This window comes from Schistocerca piceifrons, chromosome 9, assembly GCF_021461385.2.
Source record: "Schistocerca piceifrons isolate TAMUIC-IGC-003096 chromosome 9, iqSchPice1.1, whole genome shotgun sequence".
NCBI classification, from domain to species: Eukaryota; Metazoa; Arthropoda; class Insecta; order Orthoptera; family Acrididae; genus Schistocerca; species Schistocerca piceifrons.
Genome location: NC_060146.1, coordinates 174,629,506 through 174,654,523, shown reverse-complemented (window position 1 = coordinate 174,654,523; position 25,018 = coordinate 174,629,506). Strand labels below are relative to the sequence as shown.

The 25,018-nt window shown below is 43.4% G+C and overlaps 1 protein-coding gene across 1 annotated transcript in view; it reads left to right on the top strand.

Annotated features, from left to right (window-relative positions):
- Positions 1–25,018, top strand: part of LOC124716825 (mast cell protease 1A-like) — a 74,808-nt gene that overhangs the window by 29,116 nt on the left and 20,674 nt on the right. Inside the window, exons 2-3 of the mRNA XM_047243378.1 lie at positions 9,582–9,789; positions 22,257–22,401. Coding sequence (XP_047099334.1) covers positions 9,582–9,789; positions 22,257–22,401 — 353 coding nt within the window. The remainder of the gene's footprint in view (positions 1–9,581; positions 9,790–22,256; positions 22,402–25,018) is intronic.

The window sequence follows — 25,018 nt, the reverse complement described above, 5'->3', positions numbered from 1 at the left end:
GCAATGTCGGTCTGATACTATACACTCCGGCGATCAATGCCTATATTCAGTGTCACGGTATTTGTCTGAAAAAAAAACCTCTTCATTCAGAGGTAATGCCATACCTCGATTTGTGAAGCGGGTATAGCTTTTAACATGGATACTTGTATGCACCTGTAGAATAAAGACCGCCTGTGATGGTAATATGGTTTTTTGTTTTTTTTAACATCTCGCTGTCTGTAATATGATTACGCCTCTCTTTCTAGGACACAGTGGTACCACTCGCAAGAAAACGTATGAGGAATGTCCACGCATCGTCGATTTTCGGTCAGTATTATTTCACATCGCTGGCAATCAGTTACTGACGAAGTAGTATAGTTAGTAGTAGGGAATGTGTGATAGTTTCGCCTTGAGCATCACGCTTATAAGGTATGTGTTTGTGTTCCGACATGTGCAAAGGAAATGACTATGTCCAGTCATAAGGAAGGTATGGATTTGACGTGGAATAGTGCGATAGCAAAGGGAGAAGTATGTCGTCATAAGAATGGTACAGATATCTCTATTTCCAGAGCCACAACCGTCAGCAAGGTGTATTTCCGATGCTTCGCTCATTGTCGAATGTCGTTCAATTGAGACCGCGATCGTAAAATTTAATTTTAAGTCATCATCATCATCATCATCATTTAAGACTGATTATGCCTTTCAGCGTTCAGTCTGGAGCATAGCCCCCCTTATACAGTTCCTCCATGATCCCCTATTCAGTGCTAACATTGGTGCCTCTTCTGATGTTAAACCCATTACTTCAAAATCATTCTTAACCGAATCCAGGTACCTTCTCCTCGCTCTGCCCAGACTCCTCCTACCCTATACTGCTGAATCCATGAGTCTCTTGGGTAACCGTGCTTCTCCCATGCGTGTAACATGACCCCCACCATCTAAGCCTGTTCGCCCTGACTGCTACATCTATAGAGTTCATTCCCAGTTTTTCTTTGATTTCCTCACTGTGGACACCCTCCTGCCATTGTTCCCATCTACTAGTACCTGCAATCATCCTAGCTACTTTCATATCCGTAACCTCAACCTTGTTGATAAGGTAACCTGAATCCACCCAGCTTTCGCTCCCATACAACAAAGTTGGTCGAAAGATTGAACGGTGGACAGATAACTTAGTCTTGGTACTGACTTCCTTCTTGCAGAAGAGAGTAGATCGTAGCTGAGCGCTCACTGCATTAGCTTTGCTACACCTCGCTTCCAGTTCTTTCACTATGTTGCCATCCTGTGAGAATATGCATCCTAAGTACTTGAAACCGTCCACCTGTTCTAACTTTGTTCCTCCTATTTGGCACTCAATCCGTTTATATCTCTTTCCCACTGACATTACTTTCGTTTTGGAGATGCTAATCTTCATACCATAGTCCTTACATTTCTGATCTAGCTCTGAAATATTACTTCGCAAACTTTCAATCGAATCTGCCATCACAACTAAGTCATCCGCATATGCAAGACTGCTCATTTTGTGTTCACATATCTTAATCTCACCCAGCCAGTCTATTGTTTTCAACATATGATCCATAAATTATATGAACAACAGTGGAGACAGGTTGCAGCCTTGTCTTACCCCTGAAACTAATCTGAACCATGAACTCAATTTACCGTCAACTCGAACTGCTGCCTGACTATCCATGTAAAGACCTTTAATTGCTTGCAAAAGTTTGCCTCCTATTCCATAATCTTGTAGAACAGACAATAACTTCCTCCTAGGAACCCGGTCATATGCCTTTTCTAGATCTATAAAGCATAGATACAATTCCCTGTTCCACTCATAACACTTCTCCATTATTTGTCGTAAGCTAAAGATCTGGTCCTGACAACCTCTAAGAGGCCTAAACCCACACTGATTTTCATCCAATTGGTCCTCAACTAATACTCGCACTTTCCTTTCAACAATACCTGCGAAGATTTTACCCACAACGCTGATTAAAGAGATACCTCTGTAGTTGTTACAATCTTTTCTGTTTCCATGTTTAAAGATTGGTGTGATTACTGCTTTTGTCCAGTCTGATGGAACCTGTCCCAACTCCCAGGCCATTTCAATCATCCTGTGTAGCCATTTAAGACCTGACATTCCACTGTATTTGATGAGTTCCGACTTAATTTCATCCACCCCAGCCGCTTTATTGCACTGCAATCTATTGACCATTTTTTCCACTTCCTCAAATGTGATCCTATTTCCATCATCATTCCTATCCCATTCTACCTCGAAATCTGAAACATTACTGATCGCATTTTCACCTACATTGAGCAACTCTTCAAAATATTCCCTCCATCTGCCCAAGGCATCCACAGGATTCACCAGCAGTTTTCCTGACCTGTCCAAGATACTTGTCATTTCCTTCTTACCTCCCTTTCGAAGACTGCTAATTACACTCCAGAATGGTTTTCCAGCAGCTTGACCCATAGTCTCCAACCTGTTTCCAATAATTTTAAGTATAATGATAAAATGTGACCGGTTTTCTGGCATAATTCCGTGTATGCATGGCCTGTGGTGGGAATGATTCACCTTTCCCATTAACGGCAGCAACTGTTCGAATGCAGAGGCCTGTTGGAGTGTAGGAATGTATCTCAGTTAACTTTTCCCTCTTCTAGACGACCAAATGGCGAACTAATACTTACTATGTGTTGGGTGGCTTTCGTGATCATGTGGAAATTTAAGAAGATTGTGCATTTGCGCTTATTCCCTCCCACGTAAATTCTTCAATTGACTGCTTGTGCACATTTCGCGCTTTTATTTAGTTGAGAGAAGATCGATTGTGGTGTGTGGAAGACACATTTGCCTGTTCTCTAGACATCAGAAAGAGCTTAGTTGACTTGTAAATTGTATGGGTGATTTGGAATATGTTACATCACCTACTTCGGTATTCGAGAGTGGAAATATCAGTTTCCTCTATTTGTTTCTAGCTACTCAGTGGTTTACAGCATGCTGCACCTCGCTAAAGTTTGGAACTTGTAGATAAATAATTTCCAGGCTATATCTTGGGAATTAAGTTGCGGTATCCATAGGTAGGACACCACCTAGTGCTTGATATCGAGAAGTACCGCGAAAATGGTATAATACTATGGCGAAAATACCTGTGTTCTTGTAATCCCCGAGTCTGGAAATGTCTGTAGAAAAGCTAGCAAGCAAGGAGCAGAAACAGTAACGCGTTTGTGCGGAGGGGAAACGATCTCGAATTTGTAGAAGAGTTCTGAGAGTGACTTCAGTCCGCTGAGGGTGCTCTGATGTAAAAGGGATGATTTTGTATGGCGCTGAATGTCACGTCTGTAGAAAGAAAGAACATGCTGACGGTGCTTTCCTAGGACTGGGGAGCATCGTGACATATAGCATGTGTGAGTGCAGGTACACCATAATTTTTTCGGGTGCTGTACAGATATAAAAGATAACTGCACTGTTTGTGTAAAATGTCTGTACATTGCATTGGAAAGTTACTGTGGCTTATCTTGTGGTGAATGTGTATATATTGCATTGTAAATTTAATATGGTTTATGCTGTGGCATGACTAGAGAGGATGACTGTGTGTCCTATCGTGAGGGATGTACGAGGTGCATTCAAGTTCTAAGGCCTCCGATTTTTTTTCTCCAGACTGGAAGGAGACAGAAACATGCGCATTGTTTTAAAATGAGGCCGCGTTCATTGTCAATACGTCCCAGAGATGGCAGCACCGTACAGCAGATGGAATTTTACCGCCAGCGGCGAGAATGAGAACTGTTTTAAATACTTAAAATGGCGACGTTTTCCTTACTTGAACAGCATGCAATCATTCGTTTTCTGAATTTGCGTGGTGTGAAACCAATTGAAATTCATCGACAGCTGAAGGAGACATGTGGTGATGGAGTTATGGATGTGTCGAAAGTGCGTTCTTGGGTGCGACAGTTTATTGAAGGCAGAACATCGTGTGACAACAAACTGTAACAACCTCGGGTTCGCACGAGCCGGTCTGACGACATGATCGAGAAAGTGGAGAGAATTGTTTTGGGGGATTGCTGAATGACTGTTGAACAGATCGCCTCCAGAATTGGCATTTCTGTGGGTTCTGTACACACAATCCTGCATGACGACCTGAAAATGCGAAAAGTGTCATCCAGGTGGGTGCCACGAATGCTGATGGACGACCACATGGCTGCCCGTGTGGCATGTTGCCTAACAATGTTGACGTGCAACGACAGCATGAATGGGACTTTCATTTCGTCGGTTGTGACAATGGATGAGACGTGGATGACATTTTTCAATCGAGAAACAAAGCGCCAGTCAGCTCAATGGAAGCACACAGATTCACCGCCACCAAAAAAATTTCGGGTAACCGCCAGTGCTGAAAAAATGATGGTGTCCATGTTCTGGGACGGCGAGGGCGTAATCCTTACCCATTGCGTTCCAAATGGCACTACGGTAACAGGTGCATCCTACGAAAATGTTTTGAAGAACAAATTCCTTCCTGCACTGCAACAAAAACGTCCGGGAAGGGCTGCGCGTGTGGTGTTTCACCAAGACAATGCATCCGCACATCGAGCTAACGTTACGCAACAGTTTCTTCGCGATAACAACTTTGAAGTGATTCCTCATGCTCCCTACTCACCTGACCTGGCTCAGATTGACTTTCGGCTTTTTCCAACAATGAAAGACACTCTCCGTGGCAGCACATTCACCAGCCGTGCTGCTATTGCCTCAGCGATTTTCCAGTGGTCAAAACAGACTCCTAAAGAAGCCTTCGCCGCTGCCATGGAATCATGGCGTCAGCGTTGTGAAAAATGTGTACGTCTGCAGGGCGATTACGTCGAGAAGTAACGCCAGTGTCATCGATTTCGGGTGAGTAGTTAATCAGAAAAAAAATCGGAGGCCTTAGAACTTGAATGCACCTCATATAGATTCAGCACATCGATAGCCACGAGAGATTTTTTATCTGGGAAATTACGTGTGCTATAGATAATGAAATTGGTTCCAGAAGCACCGCTGTCAAGAGGAGACATTAACTGTACAACGATTGGTGTCAGACTGTAGCAGCAATCGTTATATTTAATTGCAGTTACACTGGTAGATATGTTCCCGGCTTCCAATACCCTTGTGAGTGTCGTATGTATTTGATGATCTATAGAAAAGTTTATGCGTTTGACTGTCAATGCATTTTAACGATGTGTGCAAAATAATTTTACCAATGAAAGTCCGAGAAAGAAGAGATCAACAGTGCTTCGATACCGGCGGCATCAGTAATTCGATGGGTAAATTCGATAGGAGCCAATCATAATGCTCGATTCATTCACGTCCTTTGTGCTGGGATATAGGAGCCTCTACATAGCAGTGCGATCATTTGCTTATGTTGAGAGCAGGATGGGTAGCACGTTAGGTCCACGAGGAAGACTGCATTCGGCGTTATTTTCGTAAACAGGTTCTGTTAGGGTAAGAATTTTCGTGCATACAAGCTGAGACATCAAGAAAGCGAGCGTTATCTATTTCTGGGACACTATACAATTCCCGAGAGGTCGACTTGGCTGTTATTTTTTACAAAGCCATGTGACGTGAGAACAACATTGAGAACGTTTTAGATGGTGAGTCGCCACGTGGACGTTTTGTGGCGAGGTGAGGTGTGAGACATTCTGGGGCAGGTATGCATGGCTGAACACGTCACGCATGGTCCATTACAAACGCTAAGGGGAAAGCAGCCTGTGCTATTCTGTCATCAGTGGTACAGACAAAGTGATGCCTTGAGGTGCCTCGAGTATGGGACAGACGTGAATGTACCTTGAAGTTCTGTGACGTCATTCTAACCATGACTGCATACTCGGATATAGAGACAAATTTCCCCTGTGTCCAGTGGCGGGTTGCGGCTGTGACAGTGCATGCAGTCCTGAACGGACGTCTGTGTGTGCTGTGACAGCTGATGGCCGCATCACTTCACGGGGGCTGTGGCACGTGTTGAATGCCTGTCTGTTGCATTATTTTGCGAGCAGGCCTGTAGGCTGTTGTATGTGCTATTTGGACAGGTTACGAGTTGAGTTCGTGTCTGCACATCTGTGTACTGGATTGTTTAGGAACAGTTTACTGGTCTGTACTGAAATTATTCCGGAAAACTAGGAGTTGTTTGCGAGTCTGCGTACTATTTATTGTGTCCCCAAGCACATCAGGGCTAGTGTTTTCAGTCAGTGTGATAAATATACTCATTCCCTAAATAAATTGTTTCAAAATAAATAGAGTGCTCTCCTTCCTTACTCTATACAGCAGCCCAGCACTGGCTGAGTCCTTTTCGCCCCATTTTCGCCCTACAGGCCACCATCTGGGATTTGGTCACAGGAGGGATGATGGTACCCTCTGGTGGTAGTAATGTGTACTAGGACAGTTGGAGCCTAGATCTCGTGGTGGAGACATTGCTTGAAAAATAATAAAGGGGTCCGTCATAAAGAGAGTTGTTTTCCCACCACCTTGGATGATGTCATGCGCTGTGCACATTAGTACACTTTAATTCATGTTAGTGCACTTTAGTGTATGGTAGCCTGACAACATTGGTCGGCAAAGGGGTGTGGCGGTCGGTTGAGGAACGTGGTGGGGACTTTAATTATTTCCTTCCAAGTACACGTGGGCATTGCATTAGCGAAAATTCATTCCAAGTCCACAGTAGCGCTCTCTGGTGGTGTCAATATGTACTAGGCTTCGTGTTGAACACATTGTATGCCGCCATCTTGAATAATGGTAGTCATGTCATCAGATGACATTGCAGACGACAGCACGCTCTGGTGCTGTTACTGTGTACTAAGTCAGTTGGAGTCTGGAGCTCTTTGTGAACACACTTTTTGTCGCCATCTTGGATAGCGGTACTTGCGTCATCATCTGATGTCACAGTAGCGCCCTCTGACAGTGACAATGTGTACTAAGTCAGTTGGGCTCTGGACCGTGTGGTGAACACACAGGGTATCGCCATCTTGGATTACATCACAGACGAGAGTGGCCTCTGGTGGTTGCGATGTGCGGACCTGGATGGCCACACTGCATGGAATTGTTTAAATAAAGACTTATGTCCAAGTCCTTTTCTGACAAATCCTTAGGAGGAGGTGGCGTTCGGGTGACTGAGGTTAGTCCAAATGTCTTTTCTTTCGCGCTATTTTCTTAGCTTAGTAGATATATGCGAACTGACTTCTGTTTATGGCCAAAATTCAAACTTGGCGCCAGTTCATTGGAAGAAGTGGCGATTGGGTGACTTAGGTTACTGGAGGTAGGCCAAGTGAGCTATTTTCCTGCAATTTTCTTTGCTTAGTAGAGATATCCAGGGAGTGATGCATTATCCTGTTGGAATTTGAACTTCGCTGCACTTTTCTGAGAGGAGAGGAGGGGAGGAGGGTGTGGCACTTTCCCACCAAAATTCAAACTTCCCATCAAACTCTGTCATCTTGAATGACGTCACAGCCTCCATCTTAGATGATGTCATCCATTGTTGCCAAGTCTACACTCATACATCTTGGATGACATCATCGACATCATCTTGGATACCTTTGGCAACAATGCAGAGTGGGCCAGAACACACATTGTCCTAACACTCAGCATTTTTACAGACACCATATTTAACTAAGCTAGCGAATCCCTTTCAGACCTTAACATATAAAAATGACAGTGCAAGACAGTTTCCGAAGTTCTGTTTCTGCCTTTCGGAAGATGTCCCTCATGTAAACGTAGTATGTATTGGCCCCCAGGATACGTTAATACGATGTTTTGTTTTCTACTGCTGGCAACATCAACAACCTAGCAGTTGTGGCATTGTAACTGTCCGGTATGCGTGTGTTACGGCAAATGATCGATCTGCAGCATTTAAACACGAATATCCCTAGAATGCGATTCACGCAATTTTACTTTAGCGTGTAATTTCTACTACATAGAGCCCCTAATCCATATGCACGCTGAAAGCTGATAAAAGTGTGAGAGACGGGAAAACGTTTCTCATGTGTGCGTATCTGCTTCCTCTTACTCTTTGAGCGGCTATGGATGTAACGTAATAATGATTTTTTTTGTACACATCTATGACACAATCGAAAGGTACACCCTTTGGTGTGTACGTTTCGAATTGTGTAAATTTCATCAGCCTCCTTTGTTTAATTAATATTATAAACTAGGTACTACAATTTTCAATGTTCACAATTTTGCTGTTGTTGTGGTCTTAAGTCCAGAGACTGGTTTGATGCAGCTCTCCATGCTACCTCTGCAAGCGTCATCATCGCCATGCAGGTAGCGGCGTGGTCTCAGACACATTGTCACTGTCCATGCGGCTCCCCACATCGGAGGTTCGAGTCCTCCTTCAGGCATGGGTGTGTGTGTCGTCCATAACATTCGTTAGTTTAAATTAGATTAAGTAGTGTGTAGGCTTAGGGACCGATGACCTCTGCAGATTGATCTGCTAAGACCTTACGACCACCTCACCATCTCCGAGTAACTACTGCAACCTACATCCTTCTGAATCTGCTTAGTGTATTCATCTCTTGGTCTCCCTCTACGATTTTTACCCTCCACGCTGCCCTCAAGTACTAAATTGGTGATCCCTTGATGCCTCAAAACATGTCCTACCAACCGATCCCTTGTTCTAGTCAAGTTGTGCCACAAACTTTTCTTCTCCCCAATCCTATTCAATACCTCCTCATTAGTTATGTGATCTACCCACCTTATCTTCAGCATTCTTCTGTAGCACCACATTTCGAAAGCTTCTATTCTCTTCTTGTCCAAACTAGTTATCGTCCATGTTTCACTTCCATACATGGCTACACTCCATACGAATACTTTCAGAAATGACTTCCTAACACTTAAATCAATACTGGATGTAAACAAATTTCTCTTCTTCAGAAACGCTTTCCTTGCCATTACCAGCCTACATTTTATATCCTCTCTACTTCGACCATCATCAGTTATTTTGCTTCTGAAATAGCAAATCTCATTTACTACTTTAAGTTACTCATTTCCTAATCTAATTCCCTCGGAATCACCTAACTTAATTCGACTACATTCCATTGTCCTCATTTTGTTTTCGTTGACGTTCATGTTATATCCCTCTTTCAAGACATTGTCCATTCCGTTGAACTTGTCTTCCATGTCCTTTACTGTCTCTGACAGAATTACAATGTCATCGGCAAACCTCAACGTTCTTACTTCTTGTCCATGGATTTTAATTACTACGTAAAATTTTTTCTTTTGTTTGCTTTACTGCTTGTTCTATATGCAGATTGAACAATATCAGGGATGGGCTACAACCCTGTCTCACTCCCTGCCCAACCACTGCTTCCCTTTCGTGCCCCTAGATTCTTATAACTACCATCTGGTTTCTGTACAAATTGTAAATAGCCTTTCGCTCCCTGTATTTTACCCCTGTCACCTTCAGAATTTGAAAGAGAATATTCCAGTCAAGTTCAAATATTTACATTATGATTATGTGTGTGTTTCATTGGTCTCTGCTTGCCTTTTTTTCGCACATTAGTAGACAGCCAATATAGAGCTTGACGCTGTCTCTGCGCCAAGCAACTCTGTGCTTTGCCCCTGCGTGTTTCTTTTTGAAGCAGCCACGCTGTCTCTTCTTTCACAGGCGTGATATTCGCTGGTGACGTGGACTTCACGACAGACAAGGTGTTCACAAAGTACTACGTCCAGATACGCATTGTCAGGGATGCGAAGAGTTACATACCTCCGACTCCTGACCACAAGGACCACGACATCATGATGGTGCATGTGTGGAGGGGCTTCACTTCCGTCGTTGGTTACGTCACAGTTATTCCCATCACTGAGGAGAGGACGTAAGTAACGACTGGATATATTTATACGAGATGGAGATTAAGAAAACAAACTGCAGGGACGGATTCTCGACTGCAAACGGAGGAAAAAAGGTCCTACATCATGTGTCCGGAAGTGCATCACTGCCACAGTAGATGGCGCGGGCAATAGCATTTCCTCTGACCATGTGCCGTGTGTTCCTTGTGTTTGCAAGCTGTGTGATTGACGCAGAGTGCTGTAAGCAGCAGAATGGTCCGGTGTTCATATCGGGAACAATCTGAGACGGTGTTTGTGCACGGTCAGGCAGATGGAAATGGTCGAGAAGCAGCACGGCTATACCGGAACAAGTATCCTCACAGACACCAACCACATGACACAACATTTCAAGCCCTTTTTGAGCATTTGTGTGATCGTGGGTCCTTTCAGAAAGACGAACGCGCATTAATGCTGGGGACTGTGCATACACCACATTGGGAAGACCGGGTTCTACAGGATACTGAGAAGAACCCTAGTACAAGCTCTGGGAAATTGACCCACGTACATGGTGTAACGCTTTTTTTCCCTTTATTGTATTTCAGTTCCAGATTGGGGAGGGCTGGCAGCAGCATATCTACTGCTATTCAATTGAAAGACATAGAGCAAACAATAGAAGACATTTAAAAATATCAAAGGAGAAAACATGGTGAACATACACTCCTGGAAATGGAAAAAAGAACACATTGACACCGGTGTGTCAGACCCACCATACTTGCTCCGGACACTGTGAGAGGGCTGTACAAGCAATGATCACACGCACGGCACAGCGGACACACCAGGAACCGCGGTGTTGGCCGTCGAATGGCGCTAGCTGCGCAGCATTTGTGCACCTCCGCCGTCAGTGTCAGCCAGTTTGCCGTGGCATACGGAGCTCCATCGCAGTCTTTAACACTGGTAGCATGCCGCGACAGTGTGGACGTGAACCGTATGTGCAGTTGACGAACTTTGAGCGAGGGCGTATAGTGGGCATGCGGGAGGCCGGGTGGACGTACCGCCGAATTGCTCAACACGTGGGGCGTGAGGTCTCCACAGTACATCGATGTTGTCGCCAGTGGTCGGCGGAAGGTGCACGTGCCCGTCGACCTGGGACCGGACCGCAGCGATGCACGGATGCACGCCAAGACCATAGGATCCTACGCAGTGCTGTAGGGGACCGCACCGCCACTTCCCAGCAAATTAGGGACACTGTTGCTCCTGGGGTATCGGCGAGGACCATTCGCAACCGTCTCCATGAAGCTGGGCTACGGTCCCCCACACCGTTAGGCCATCTTCCGCTCACGCCCCAACATCGTGCAGCCCGCCTCCAGTGGTGTCGCGACAGGCGTGAATGGAGGGACGAATGGAGACGTGTCGTCTTCAGCGATGAGAGTCGCTTCTGCCTTGGTGCCAATGATGGTCGTATGCGTGTTTGGCGCCGTGCAGGTGAGCGCCACAATCAGGACTGCATACGACCGAGGCACACAGGGCCAACACCCGGCATCATGGTGTGGGGAGCGATCTCCTACACTGGCCGTACACCACTGGTGATCGTCGAGGGGACACTGAATAGTGCACGGTACATCCAAACCGTCATCGAACCCATCCTTCTACCATTCCTAGACCGGCAAGGGAACTTGCTGTTCCAACAGGACAATGCACGTCCGGATGTATCCCGTGCCACCCAACGTGCTCTAGAAGGTGTAAGTCAACTACCCTGGCCAGCAAGATCTCCGGATCTGTCCCCCATTGAGCATGTTTGGGACTGGATGAAGCGTCGTCTCACGCGGTCCGCACGTCCAGCACGAACGCTGGTCCAACTGAGGCGCCAGGTGGAAATGGCATGGCAAGCCGTTCCACAGGACTACATCCAGCATCTCTACGATCGTCTCCATGGGAGAATAGCAGCCTGCATTGCTGCGAAAGGTGGATATACACTGTACTAGTGCCGACATTGTGCATGCTCTGTTGCCTGTGTCTATGTGCCTGTGGTTCTGTCAGTGTGATCATGTGATGTATCTGACCCCAGGAATGTGTCAATAAAGTTTCCCCTTCCTGGGTCAATGAATTCACGGTGTTCTTATTTCAATTTCCAGGAGTGTAGATATAAAAAAGGGGGGACGTCGTGGAAGACAATAGACAAAAAAGGGGCGACTGTAAAATGGCTATAAAAACCGTAAAAAAGTAGCACACACAAAAACTACACACTGGGACAATTAAAAGAACACAAGGCGCAGTATGACCGGAGCATAAAAGTCTCGTTGGATGGTGTAGCACATAACAAACACTGAAAGTAACACTAAGTACCAGGCCAGCACACAAATAAAGGCACACCTCTCGATGCACAAGAGAAACAGCACTAAACACAACACTGACGTGGCACACTGGCGATGATCAAAGTGGAGGATCTGCCAGGCGCAAGGAGATGAGGGAGACCGGAAGAAGGGAGGGAGGGAGGGGTAGAGAGGGGGGAGATGAGTGGGGGCGCTCTGAAGACGGCCAGGTAGGGAGGGATGTGGGAAGGAAAGAGGCAAGGATGGGGTGCAAGGGCTCAGGGGGAGGGGGGAAGGAGGAAAATCCGCTCTGGGAGAAGGAGGGGAGAGGAGAAGGGGAGCCCTGGGGAGGGAGGGGAACAAGGCCAGGTTATAGTTGGAAGGAAGGGTAGATGTCACTTCGAAGTTCATCAACCGGGAGGGGGAGGCACTGGAAATTGCCCTGATGATGGTGATGGAGGGTGTGGAGGTGGAGAGAGGGAGGGATACAGCAATAGAGGCACAGCAAAGGGGGGGGGGGTGGTCAGGGGGGGCGGTGAACGCTTTTTTTTTTCTTTGTCATTTTGCACCTCATACAAGGTGGGCTGGCAGCGGCAACTTTACTCCGCTCTTCAGCCACAAGCAGTACAATAAGAGAGAAAAAAAATGAAGGCACAAAAGTAACATAACAGTGTTTAAAAAACAGTAGACATAGTAATTCAAAAACATGAAGCTGTTCACATGCAAAGAAAAACAAGAAAACTGTCAGCACTGTACACAAACGCTGATGATTTAGATAACACACGTGAACGAAGGAGCGTGGGCGCCAAAGACACTGAAGCACAAACACAACGGCACACACACAAAACCGATGGCGATGATCTCTGGCACAGTAATGTCCACTTAACGTGTGCGAGTCCGGGGACCTGCCGAAAGGGGAGAAACGTGGGGGAGGAGGGAGAGGGGAGAGTGGGGATGCCAGTGGCAGAGGAGATGGGGGGAGTAAAGAAGGTATGGGGGGTAGGGGAAGCCGGGGGAGGAAGAGGAGGAGGGAGAGAAGGGAGAGAGGGTGCCCTGAGGGAAAAAAACCACAGGAAGAGGAGGATCAAAGTTGATAGGAGGGGTAGATGGAGGGGATGAGAGCATCATCAGGGAGGGGGAGCTGGTGGAAGCCTCCTTGGGGGAGGGTAAGGAGAGTGGAGATGGAGAGCAGGTAGGACGTGGAAATACAGGCGCGGCAGTGGACGGGGGTGGGAGAGGATGGGAGAGACAAGCGGGTGAGGGGGATCTAGATTATGGGAGGTGTAGAGGATTCATATACGTTCGAGGGAAAGGAGGAGGTGGGGCAATGGGATAAGGCCATACAGGATCCGCGTGGGGGAGGGGAGACGGATATGATAGGCTACGCGAAGAGCATGGCATTCTAGGATCTGAAGGGATTTGTAAAAGGTAGGGAGAGCGGAGATCCAGGCAGGGTGGGCGTAACAGAGGATAGGGCGGATGAGGGATTTGTAGGTGTCGAGGATGGTGTAGGGGTCCAGACCCCATGTACAGCCAGAAAGGAGCTTGAGGAGACGGAGTCGGGAGCGTACCTTGGCTTGGATTGTCCGGAGATGGGGGGGTCCAGGAGAGGCGACGGTCAAGGGTGACGCCAAGGTACTTAAGGGTGGGGGTGAGGGTGATAGGACGGCCATAGCGGTGTAACGTGAAGTACGATGATATTTATTCTACTATCCCTATCACCTCCAATGAGTGCAAGGATTACTAGCGGTGGATTTGTCTCTACAGGAACGATTGTGTTGATGGTTTTTGCACCAGACAATCTCAATGATAGGAATTCTGTCCTCACTCCTCTTTACAGAACCCTGCGTCAATCACACAGCCTGCAGCACACAAGGAACACACAGCACGTGGTCAGAGGAAAGTTCATTCGTCAGTGCCATCTGTTGTGGCAACGATGCATCAGGACCCGTCCCTGCAGTTTGTCGGTTTCCCTGTAGTTTGTCGGTTTCCTTAATGTTCACCCTATACTTATGTTTTACTGGACAAATCCAGCTTTAGTTCTAGTCCTGGTGTGAGCTTAGCTTGCCCAAACCATAATGTAATTTAGCATTCAATTACAAGGATGGCATATTATGTTATTCCGTGGTGTAACTATGGCAAGCGGTAACAAAAAATGCGTTCAAAGATGCTCACAGTAGCCAGTGCCTAAGAAAATGGCGGCCGAATATGCTTCCAAGATATTAAGTTATTGCAAGAAAATTGGTTCTAAAATACGGAGCCGGCCGGAGTGGCCGTGCGGTTCTAGGCGCTACAGTCTGGAACCGAGCGACCGCTACGATCGCAGGTTCGAATCCTGCCTCGGGCATGGATGTGTGTGATGTCCTTAGATTAGTTCTAGGCGACTGATGACCTCAGAAGTTAAGTCGCATAGTGCTCAGAGCCATTTTTTTAAAATACGGAATCGGCAGAGACTACAAATCTGTGCGTGTGCGTCTTCTCCAGAGAACAAGAATTTTTTTGCGGGTTAATAATATCGTTTCTCGAAATTGCCCTTTCGACATAGATCGATATATAGGTGACAGAAATAAAGCCGTTACACACTGAATCGCCAAAGGAACTGGTAACGCATGCGTATTAAAATACAGGGATATATGAACGGGCACAACACGGCGCTGCTGTCGGCAACACCTGTATAAGACAACAAGTGTCTAGCGCAGTTGTTAGATCGGTTACTGCTGCTGCAATGGCACGTTATCAAGATTTAAGTGAGTTTCAACGTGGTACTATAGTCGGCCCTCAAGCCATGGGACACAGCATCTCTGAGGTAGCGATGAAGTGGGGATTCCCCCGTACTACCATTTCACGAGTGCACAGTGAACATCAGGAATCCGGTAAAACACCAAACCTCCGACATCGCTGCGGCCGGAAAAAGGTCCTGCGAGAATGGGACCAATGACGACTGACGAGAATTGTTCAATGTGACAGAAGTGCAACCTTTCCGCATATTGCTGTAGATTTCAATGCTGGGCCACCGAAAAGTGTCAGCGTGCGAACCATTCAACGAAACGTTATCGATATGGGCTTTCGGAGCAGAAGGTGCGCTCGTGTGCACTTGATGACTGCATGACACAAAGCCTTACGCCTCGCCTGGGCCCGTCAACACGGACATTGGACTGCTAATGGCTGGAAACATGTTACCTGGTCGAACGAATCTCGTTTCGTATTGTAGTGAGTGGACGGACGTGTACGGGTATGAAGACAACCTCATGAATCCATGGACCCTGCATTTCAGCAGGGGACTGTTCAAGCTGGTGGAGCCTCTGTAATGATGTGGAGCGAGTGCAGTTGGAGTGATATGGGACCCCCGATACTTCAAGATACGACTCTGACAGGTGGCATGTACGTAAGCATCCTGTCTGATCACCTGCATCCATTCATGTCCATTGTGCATTCCGACGGACTTGGGCAATTCAAGCAGGACAATGCTACACCCCACGCGTCCAGAACTGCTACAGAGTGGCTCCAGGAACACTTTTCTGAGTTTAAACACTTCCGCTGCCCACCAAACTCTACAGACATGAACGTTGAGCATATCCGGGATGCCTTGCAAACGTGATGCTCTACCCCCTCGTACTCGTACAGATTTGTGGACAGCTCTGCAGGATTCATGGTGTCAATTCGTTCTACCAGTATTTCAGACAATAGTCGAACCCATGCCACGTCGTGTTGCGGCACTTCTGCGTGCTCGCGGGGACCCTACACGATATTAGGCAGATGTATCAGTTTCTTTGAGTCTTCATATATAATGTGTAAAACATACATTAGGCTATGGAAATAGGGTACTAAGGTGTACGAGAACCACTAGTGAATGATGTATGATGAAATTAGACATGAATTTTTTTATTGCATAGAGCGAGCTTACAGAACTGCCACGCCGTTACAACGTCAAGAACGCACTGTTCATCTCCGCCTTTTTGGGTTCGATTCCCGACGGGGTCGGAGTTTATCTCCGCTCGGGAACTGGGTGTTTCCGTTGTCCCATCATCTCATCATCATCTTATCATCATTCGAGACGTCGCGAGACTGGACATGGAAAGATTGGGAACTCGTACGAGCGCTGATGACCATGATGTTGAGCTCCCCACAAACCAACATCATCATCATCTCCGCTTTTACTCCCCAAAGGATCCTGTCCCTGGTGTCAGAGATGTTTCGACCTCTTGAAGCTCTTGATATTCCATAATGCTATTTATATCCTGTGGCTGTCAAAACGAAATCAGCCTCAACTTTATATTGATAGAGCAGATCATAAGTAACTACGGGATGTTGTGGCAATGTGTATTTTGAATTTTTTGCCTTTAATATAACTGCTAAACTTTGCATTCGGATAAAAAAAGCAGCTGTTGTTCCTTAGCATTTTGCTGTTAAATGTGTCTTTGTCCTTTCTTTTACATTTAAAGCGATCACAAGGCACCAATAAAACGTCGTTAGTTTTAAGTTTTGAAAAACTGTCTCGTATGATACGCTATTCATATACTGTGTTGTGCCTTTGTAACAGAGTTTACATAATGTTTCTCAAATTTATTGGTGAATTCTGTTGTTGTTTCACTGCTCTGGGTCACACGCACTTTTCACTGTACATTTATGTTGAGAGTTGCAATTCAGATCTCTCCACACAACTATTAATTTTTTGGAGTATTTTCCTTTTTCCTTTTTTATTCTGTTGTTGATATGTGTTTTGTTACAGTTTCTTGGGATTATTGAGAAGTAAATAGAAGTTTTTTGAAGGTAATCTGATAAATCGTTATTAATGCCAGTAAACTGATAATTCGTGTGCCTGAGGTATGCCCACAGCTCTCTAGATTTATAACGTTATGGGCCCAAGGCTGTGCTGATTTACAGGACACATAACTCACTTGTATAATATAAAGGATGCTACTTCACTGTTGATCATGGTTGATGAGGTGGAGAAATATAAAATTCCGCTGTTCGATGGAACCAATTTTAGAAACTGGGAATTTAGAACTGGGGTACTTTGCATGAGATGGATCTGATGGAATTCATCACAATAAAATATCCTGGAATGGTCGTATTTGAAGAGAATGATAAGGCAGAAGTACGCGCAAAGAAAAACGCGCAGTTGGCAATTTGGAACAACCTGCGACATGGTAACGAATGGAACAGTGACCCCAAAATGTAGACTAAATTTGTTTTATTTCACGTCTATGGTCAAAACTTGTAGGTCCCCAGACTACCTGTTTCGGTCAGCAATGACCATCAACAAAAGCAAAACAAGAATAATGGAATGTAGTCGAATTAACTCAGGTGATGCTGAGGGAATTTGATTAGGAAATGAGACACTTAATGTAGTAAAGGAGTTTTGCTATTTGGGGAGCAAAATACCTGATGATGGTCGAAGTAGAGATGATAGAAAATGTAGACTGGCAATGGCAAGGAAAGTGTTTCTGAAGAAGAGAAATTTGTTAACATTGAGTATAGATTTAAGTGCCAAGAAGTCGTTTCTGAAAGTATTTGTATGGAGTGTAGCCATGTATGGAAGTGAAACATGGACGATAAATAGTTTGGACAAGAAGAGAATAGAAGCTTTCGAAATGTGGTGCTACAGAAGAATGTGAAGATTAGACGGGTAGATCACATAACTAATGAGGAGGTATTGAATAGAATTGGGGAGAAGAGGAGTTTGTGGCACAACTTGACAAGAAGAAGGGGTCAGTTGGTAGGGCACATTCTGAGGCATCAAGGGATTACAAATTTAGCACTGGAGGGCAGCGTGGAGGGTAAAAATCGTAGAGGGAGACCAAGAGATGAGTACACTAAGCAGATTCAGATGGATGTAGTTCACAGTAAATACTGGGAGATGAAGAAGCTTGCACAGGATACAGGAGCATGGAGAGCTGCATCAAACCAGTCTCAGGACTGAAGACCACAACAACAACAACAACAGCATGACCATATTCAGGTCTGTTTTTATAAAAATGTGTCCTATGTATTCACATTTGTTTTTTTTTTTTTAATAAAGCAGACCTGAAGATGGTCATTGGTGACCGAAACCGGTAGTCTGGGGACCTACAAGTTTGTGACCAAAGACGTGAAGTAAAATAAACTTATTCCAGCAATTTTGAGGAAATGTGACAAAAAAATGTATGTCACAAATCATACAGAGAATTGCGGATAATTATCTGGAATATGTCAAAGACAAAGATACTCCGTTTGATCTATGGCTGTCGCTGGACATTGTTTACGAGGCAAGAGGAACGGCAAGTCAGTTGTTAATTTGGAAAACTTTTGCTACTGACGAAATTTGACTCAACAAGTAACTTGCTTACTGATCATTTTAATCAATTCGACAATTTAATTAGAGAGTTACGATCATCTGGAGCAAGACTAGAAGAAACCGTTGTTGTTTGTCATCTGTTGTTGACATTGCCGGCGGATATGATAAAAATACTATCACCAGACGAGTTAACTCTAAATTTCGTGAAGAATGGACTTTTGGATAAGAGAAGAAAAAGAAAGATGTTCCCAAGGGAGACTATATTAACTTGCCGACGTTTTTTTGTCGCATTTAGGACAGAAATCGAAGTCTGGTAACAGAATTCAATCAGACAGCAAAGGTACTAACGTTTTATTTTTCGATTCTATAACTGTACATTGAATATACATAAAAAAACGTCAGATTGTCTAAAATAAAAAAAGCATAGAAAAAACCTATAAGAGCAGCTTCTAATGATCAAGATGGAGAAGAGAATAATTACTGTTTGTCAGCAACTAGTTATGAAAATTCGTCACCACTGGCTCAAATTAAATGGCATTTGTATTCCGGAGCCACAGAACATTTAAAAAATAGCAACATGCAATTGAAATACATGAGAACGTTGCCGTATTCAATTAAAATCAATGTTACTAAATCTGGAATCTTTCTATATGTTACGTGTGTCGGTGAAATTGAAGTTATGAGTTGTGTAAATGGTACGATTACAAATATTTTGTCAGTTCCAAACCTCAGCAAACCTGCTGTCCGTGCGTAAACTTGGATCAAAAGGTTTGCTAGCAGTTTTTGTATTTTTCAGAACGACAATGTGCTCTTGTCATTGCACAAAGGAGTGAGTCAAACATGTACACACTAAATTGTATACAAAGGGACTTAAATGTCATGTAGTTTCACCAACACAGACGTTTTTAATTATGGGATGAATAGTTGGTTCATCTGAGTTACGATAATAGTCGTAAGTTGCAGAAGCAAGCCGACGGAATGAACTTTAAATCTAACACGTCAGATTAAAATTTTTGTCATACATGTATTGAAGGGAAACAGACGTCTCATCCACATAAAACATGAAAAGTAAAAGCGACCAAACCACTAGAATTTATTCAGTTATGTAGTTGGACCAATTATTCGAAACTGATAGGATATTAAAAGGTATGTTTAGACATTTATTGACGACTTTACTCATTTTACTTGCGTGTATTTTCTAGAAGCAAAGCCAGAAGTGCCAAATTTTTTCAAAAATTTGAAGCAATGTTTACAGCTCATTTCAATTTGAAAGTAAGTCATCTCCGTTGTGATAATGGGCAAGAGTATGTATCGAATGAGCTGAAGACTTCCTACCGTACATTTGCGTTACGCATAAGCTATTGCCAATCATTTGCTTCGCTGTCTTGTTGACGATTGTCAGCTGAGAAGTTTGAATTCCATTGAGTATTGTTTATTTGTGGGTATGTGTGTGTGTTAGTGTTTATTTGTGGGTAGGTGGTGTGTTTATTGAGTGTTGTTTGATAATTCGCCTACAGTGCTGAAAATATTTTGTTGCAGAGCCCTGTTTGGCCATTGATGAATTTTTTTGACCTGTGTAATAGTTTTTTGGATGCGGAGAGTTTCTTCTATTTTTAATAAATGGTAGATACTGTGTGTATGTACTTCAGGATCTGAAGATCAGTTTATGTGCCTCCTGTGGTGTTGTTTGTTTTCAGTGAGGTATTCTGCAAATGTGGAATGTGTAGTATCACTTTTCCATGGGCTTAAATGTTCAGAATCACATCGAGGAAGGTGTAAGGTTGTGTTTTACCCACTCCTCGATGTTTTTCAGTCTGTCAATCATTAAAACAGTGAAGAAAAAGGAGAAGAAATTTGGAAAGGGAATCAAAGCTCAGGGAGGTGCAACGAAAACTTCACGGTTCACATGTAATACTGTCAGACGGAAAATGACTTGGAAGTGCACTTTAGCGCAATGGGCAGTACGCACAAAATACATTATACGATGAACATCAACAAAAGTGAAACAGGGGTAATTAAATGTAGTCGAATTAAAGCAGGCAGTGTGGAAGAAATTAGTTTAGGAAATCAGACACTAAAAGCGGTAAACGAATTTTGCTATTTAGGCAGCAAAATAACGACGATGGGTGAAGTACTAAGAAGAAAAACATTTTTGAAAGAGGGAGAGGAATCTGTTAACGTAGAATACAAACTTAAGTGTCAGGAGGTCTCTTAAGAACCAAAGCCAGTTAGTCAGTTAATTAGTTATTAGTTACATGTTCCATGGATCATTTTGTACGATGCATCGTAATGATATGGAAATAGTAATTTTCCCTTCACTTCGTAAATGAGTTTGTACATATTGCTACATTCTGAATATTTCTAAGTTTTTTTTTATATAACAAAAAAAAAGATATACACATGTGAGACAGTAATTCCTATTCACTACTTCTTACACGTTACATCAATATAAATTCCTCTAAAGAATAGAAGTTTTCAAGTAGAAACTTTCTGAGTTTGTTTTCAAATTTTACTTTTCTGTCTTTCAGATGCTTTGTATCACTGGGTAAGTGAAAAAAACTTTCTATTGCAGCATTGTACACCCGTTTTTGTGCTAAAGACAACCTTAATGTGGAGTAATGAAAGTCATTTTTGCTTCTGGTATTATAATTCTACAAATCATTTTTCTTTTGAACTTTAGAGGACTGCTTACGGCAAACATCATGAGGGAATAAACATACAGTGAAGCAGTCAGAATGCCCAACTCCTTAAACAGGTATCCACAATATGATCGTGGGTGAGAATGAAATATTATTCTTACAGCAGGTTTCTGTGCAATGAAAACTTTCTTAAAGATCCGTTACCTCAGAGCATTATTTCATATGACATTAATGAATGAAAATACGCATAATATGTCAGCTAAATGATTTGTCTCTCCCAAAGATTTGCAAGGAGTGTGATTCTAAGCGCAAATGTCGCTGAACTAATTTGTTTAGGAGTTCCAAAAGGTGTTTTTTTTCAGTTAATATTCTCATCAATAGGAACACCTAAGAATTTTGAAGTTTCCACCATATTTATTATTTCGTCACGACGTATTACACTTATCGTAAGTCAAGTACCCCTAACTGTGCAGCACTGAATAGGTTGTGCCTTTTTAAAATTGAGGGTAAAACCATTCGCAGAAATGGGTACTTTTAAGAACCTTGTTTACTGTTTTTCTGTTTGGTGTATGTGTGCTTGGACTGATTACAATACTAGCGTCCTCCGCAAAAAGAATTTTGCTTGCTGTATATTAGAGAAAATATCGTTTACATATATTTGAAGGACAATAGTGGACCCAAGACTGAGCCCTGGGGAACCCCATTCGTGATCTCTCCCCCCACCCCCTCTCCCAGTCAGCATTATCTCTGTAGACTACATGAGTTGAATTACTAAGTAAAACTTCCTGCATTCTTTTGCTTAGATGTGACATTATCCACTAGCTGAATGTACCGTCAATCTCCAAATGTTTGGATTGTAACCTAACACCATAAAATTTGGACGAAAAATATTTCAGATGAGAAAATAACAGCAGTTTTTGAATCATAGTGCTACAGGGGAGGTCAGAAGATAGTTAGATGAAGAGATCGAATGACTAATGAAGTGATACAGAACTGAATTGGGGAGAGAGAACTTCAGAATGCAACTTAACTAAAAGAAGGGATCAGTTGATAGGGTACATTCTGAGATTCCAAGGAATAGCTAATTTGGCGATCGAATGAAGTGTGGGGGCTTGGAGGAAAATTAAAGGGAGGAGGGGAGAGAGAGACAACAAGTCTATACTACAAAAAAAAGGTTCAAATAGTCCATAGACTATCGTGAAGATTTGCATGAAACCAGTCTTTGGACTGAAGACCAGAACACCACCACCTGAAGATTTGTCACACAGTGAATGTCCACTTTATTGCAGGCTAGATCCAGGGTTCAAGCAGCTTTGCACCGTAGTGGGCTTCGGACGACGTGGGAGGAACCTGATACCAGATACAGGACTCCTGAGGGGGGCCAGCTTCCTCATGGAGCATGGCAGCAAGTGTGGCTACAGCGGCATCACTGACGTGAGTATCATCTACTCTCTGGTCGATGTTCTTTACGTCCAGCTCGATACCCTAAAGATTTGCAAGAAAATACGAATACACAGTTGCTGAGGTTGGTGTAGCCATCTCAGATAATAGAGAGCACGACCAAGTTTCTGTCAAAGTACTGATGAATCACATAGTAGCCGAAGATCAGTCAGGCTTTCGCAAACATCAGAACACATTTGTTTTAATAAGATGATAACAGTTTCTGAAAATGTAAAGTGAACCATTTATAGGTAAGAGTTGACTATCATTTACTTATCAGACTAAGCATCCCGACTCTCTCTCCATGTGCCATGAAAGTTTTCGTTCATACATGACACACTGCTAACAATGGGTTATGTCTGGGCCGACATAGTCGTAATGAAAACATGTAGTCACAGGCATATCCTACTGTACAGAATTCAGACCAATACTCTTCTCATTGTATGTTGTGGGGTGACATCTGTTCTGTCCTGCTGTAAATACTACTTATATGCTGATGTCCCCCAGTTATGGTTATTGCATAAGCAATTAACTTCATTAAAACTATTGAGAATCTCACCGGTGACTTGTGTACATTACCGAAATGGCACAAAATATTAGGTGGTAGGTGTCTATAAACAGCGTATCCGAAAAGTTCCAATACCCCTTTTAACTATATATAATATACGAAATAAATAACTGTTTTCTTCGTAACCCTGCTTTGTAGTTGACAAAAAGCGTTGTTGTCAGTATTATATGAAATGATTTAGATTAATGTTTCTGATTGACAATGACATAGAGCAGCTAGTTGCAACCCACCGTGCTTTGTAGGTACATTTCCAAATGGCACATCCCACATAAGAATGTTATTTTCTGATGAGTGTGAGATATGTTGCGATTCATACACAAGGCTAAAAGTCTGTTAATAATAGCAATGCATGCAGAGTTGCTGCTTATTATATGTGAGTCCAGCAAGGCGTTAGTCAAGTAGTCATGAAACAACGCACGACAAACTTTAATACTAGTGGAAATCGACAAAGTTTTTCGTTGTCAATAAACAGATTTACAGTCAAACAAGATGAGCGAGTGCAGTGCTTGTTACTTTTAATGTAAAATAAGAGATTGATGATTAACGATATTGCTTGTGTTGTTAAGGGGGCTAGGACGTCGAACGGGCCAACTTGGAGCAGGAGAGGCACCACAGGACATTTTAATTTCCACTGTCTATAGTTACACAAATAAATTCATAAAACTTTGTCAGCATGACCAAGAAGGACTCAGGATTCACAATAATAACAGTGGAAGTTCAAAAACATAACAAAATAATTTTTTTCATGTGAAATTTGATCATTTTTTCACTTACTATTGGCTGCATTTGTTGCTATAGGTACACATTTCTTCATAAGTAAGAAAGATTCTTCGATGAATTTGGTACAGCATACAAGCCGTACTTGCAGGTGTATGAAACTCTAGAATTTTTTGCATTAAGTAGTTTGAGTTTAATAAGCATACCAAGTTTAAAGTAATAAGATCTTTATTTTGGCTATTACATGTTCCTAATTACATAATTTTGTGTTCTTTTAAAACTGTCGAGCAACATAGGCAGATTCTTTTTCACTTTCTAAATCAGTTTCCTTCCTTTTCACATTCCTATGTTGCACTCTCCTTGATTTTATCACCTGCAAAAATGGTTTACCTGATTTCAGTACAAGCTCTCTATCACAAACAAAGCTTCGATGCGGTCCACTCTGGGCTTAATTCCCATTTTCTCTAAAACGTATTTCCTGCTTTCACACCAGCATCAAAACATTAAACTGCATCATAAACTCCAATAGAAAGCGCATTTCTCCTAACAAAAATGGTTTTTGGCAATCTTTCCCATAAACCTTGGTTAAAACCTCCTTTTGGGTTTTGGGTACCGCCATGAAGGGATTTCTTCAATAAGTTTTCATTTGCAAGATCCCTGATTAGAGGTTTGATGGCTTCCGTTACAGCAGCTGGTAGGGAATTCCTGTGAGAATCTTCTTCACCATCAGCACTTGACCTTTGGTAGCCACACCATGATTCACTTCCTTTTGACACTGCATCTTGGTAAACTTACGACCAAATAACGTGCCTTATAATCACTCAAATATATATGTTTTATACATCAAAGTATTCAGGAAGATGTGCTCTACAAAATAGGCATATTTTTGAAAAATCGAATATTTCTAAATTTTTGACGTCCTTCCCTCCTCAAGAAAATGATGTCATTTTCCGGACATGCTTCTTGCATGTCCGATGGAACAGGCACTGCAGCTACTGCAGCTGTCATGAAATACGTGAAATGTATTAGCAGCTGTGAATATGAACAACCATCAGTTTTATAAGTGAATGACGACAGTGAAAATTTGTGCGAGTCTGGGACTCGAACCTGCATTTACCACTTTACACAATAGGCCACCTCAACCGCTTTGGCTATTCGTGATCGACCCACAGTCAGACCCATAGTTCCATATGAAGTCGTTCTGGCGTTGCGACGTGTATTCGTGCACACATTATGTAATTCTCGTGCAAGGGAGGACAGTTTAACTGAAAGTGGCTGCCCGGTGATGACTGACGGGACTGAGTTTGACCAACGACCACAAGACTA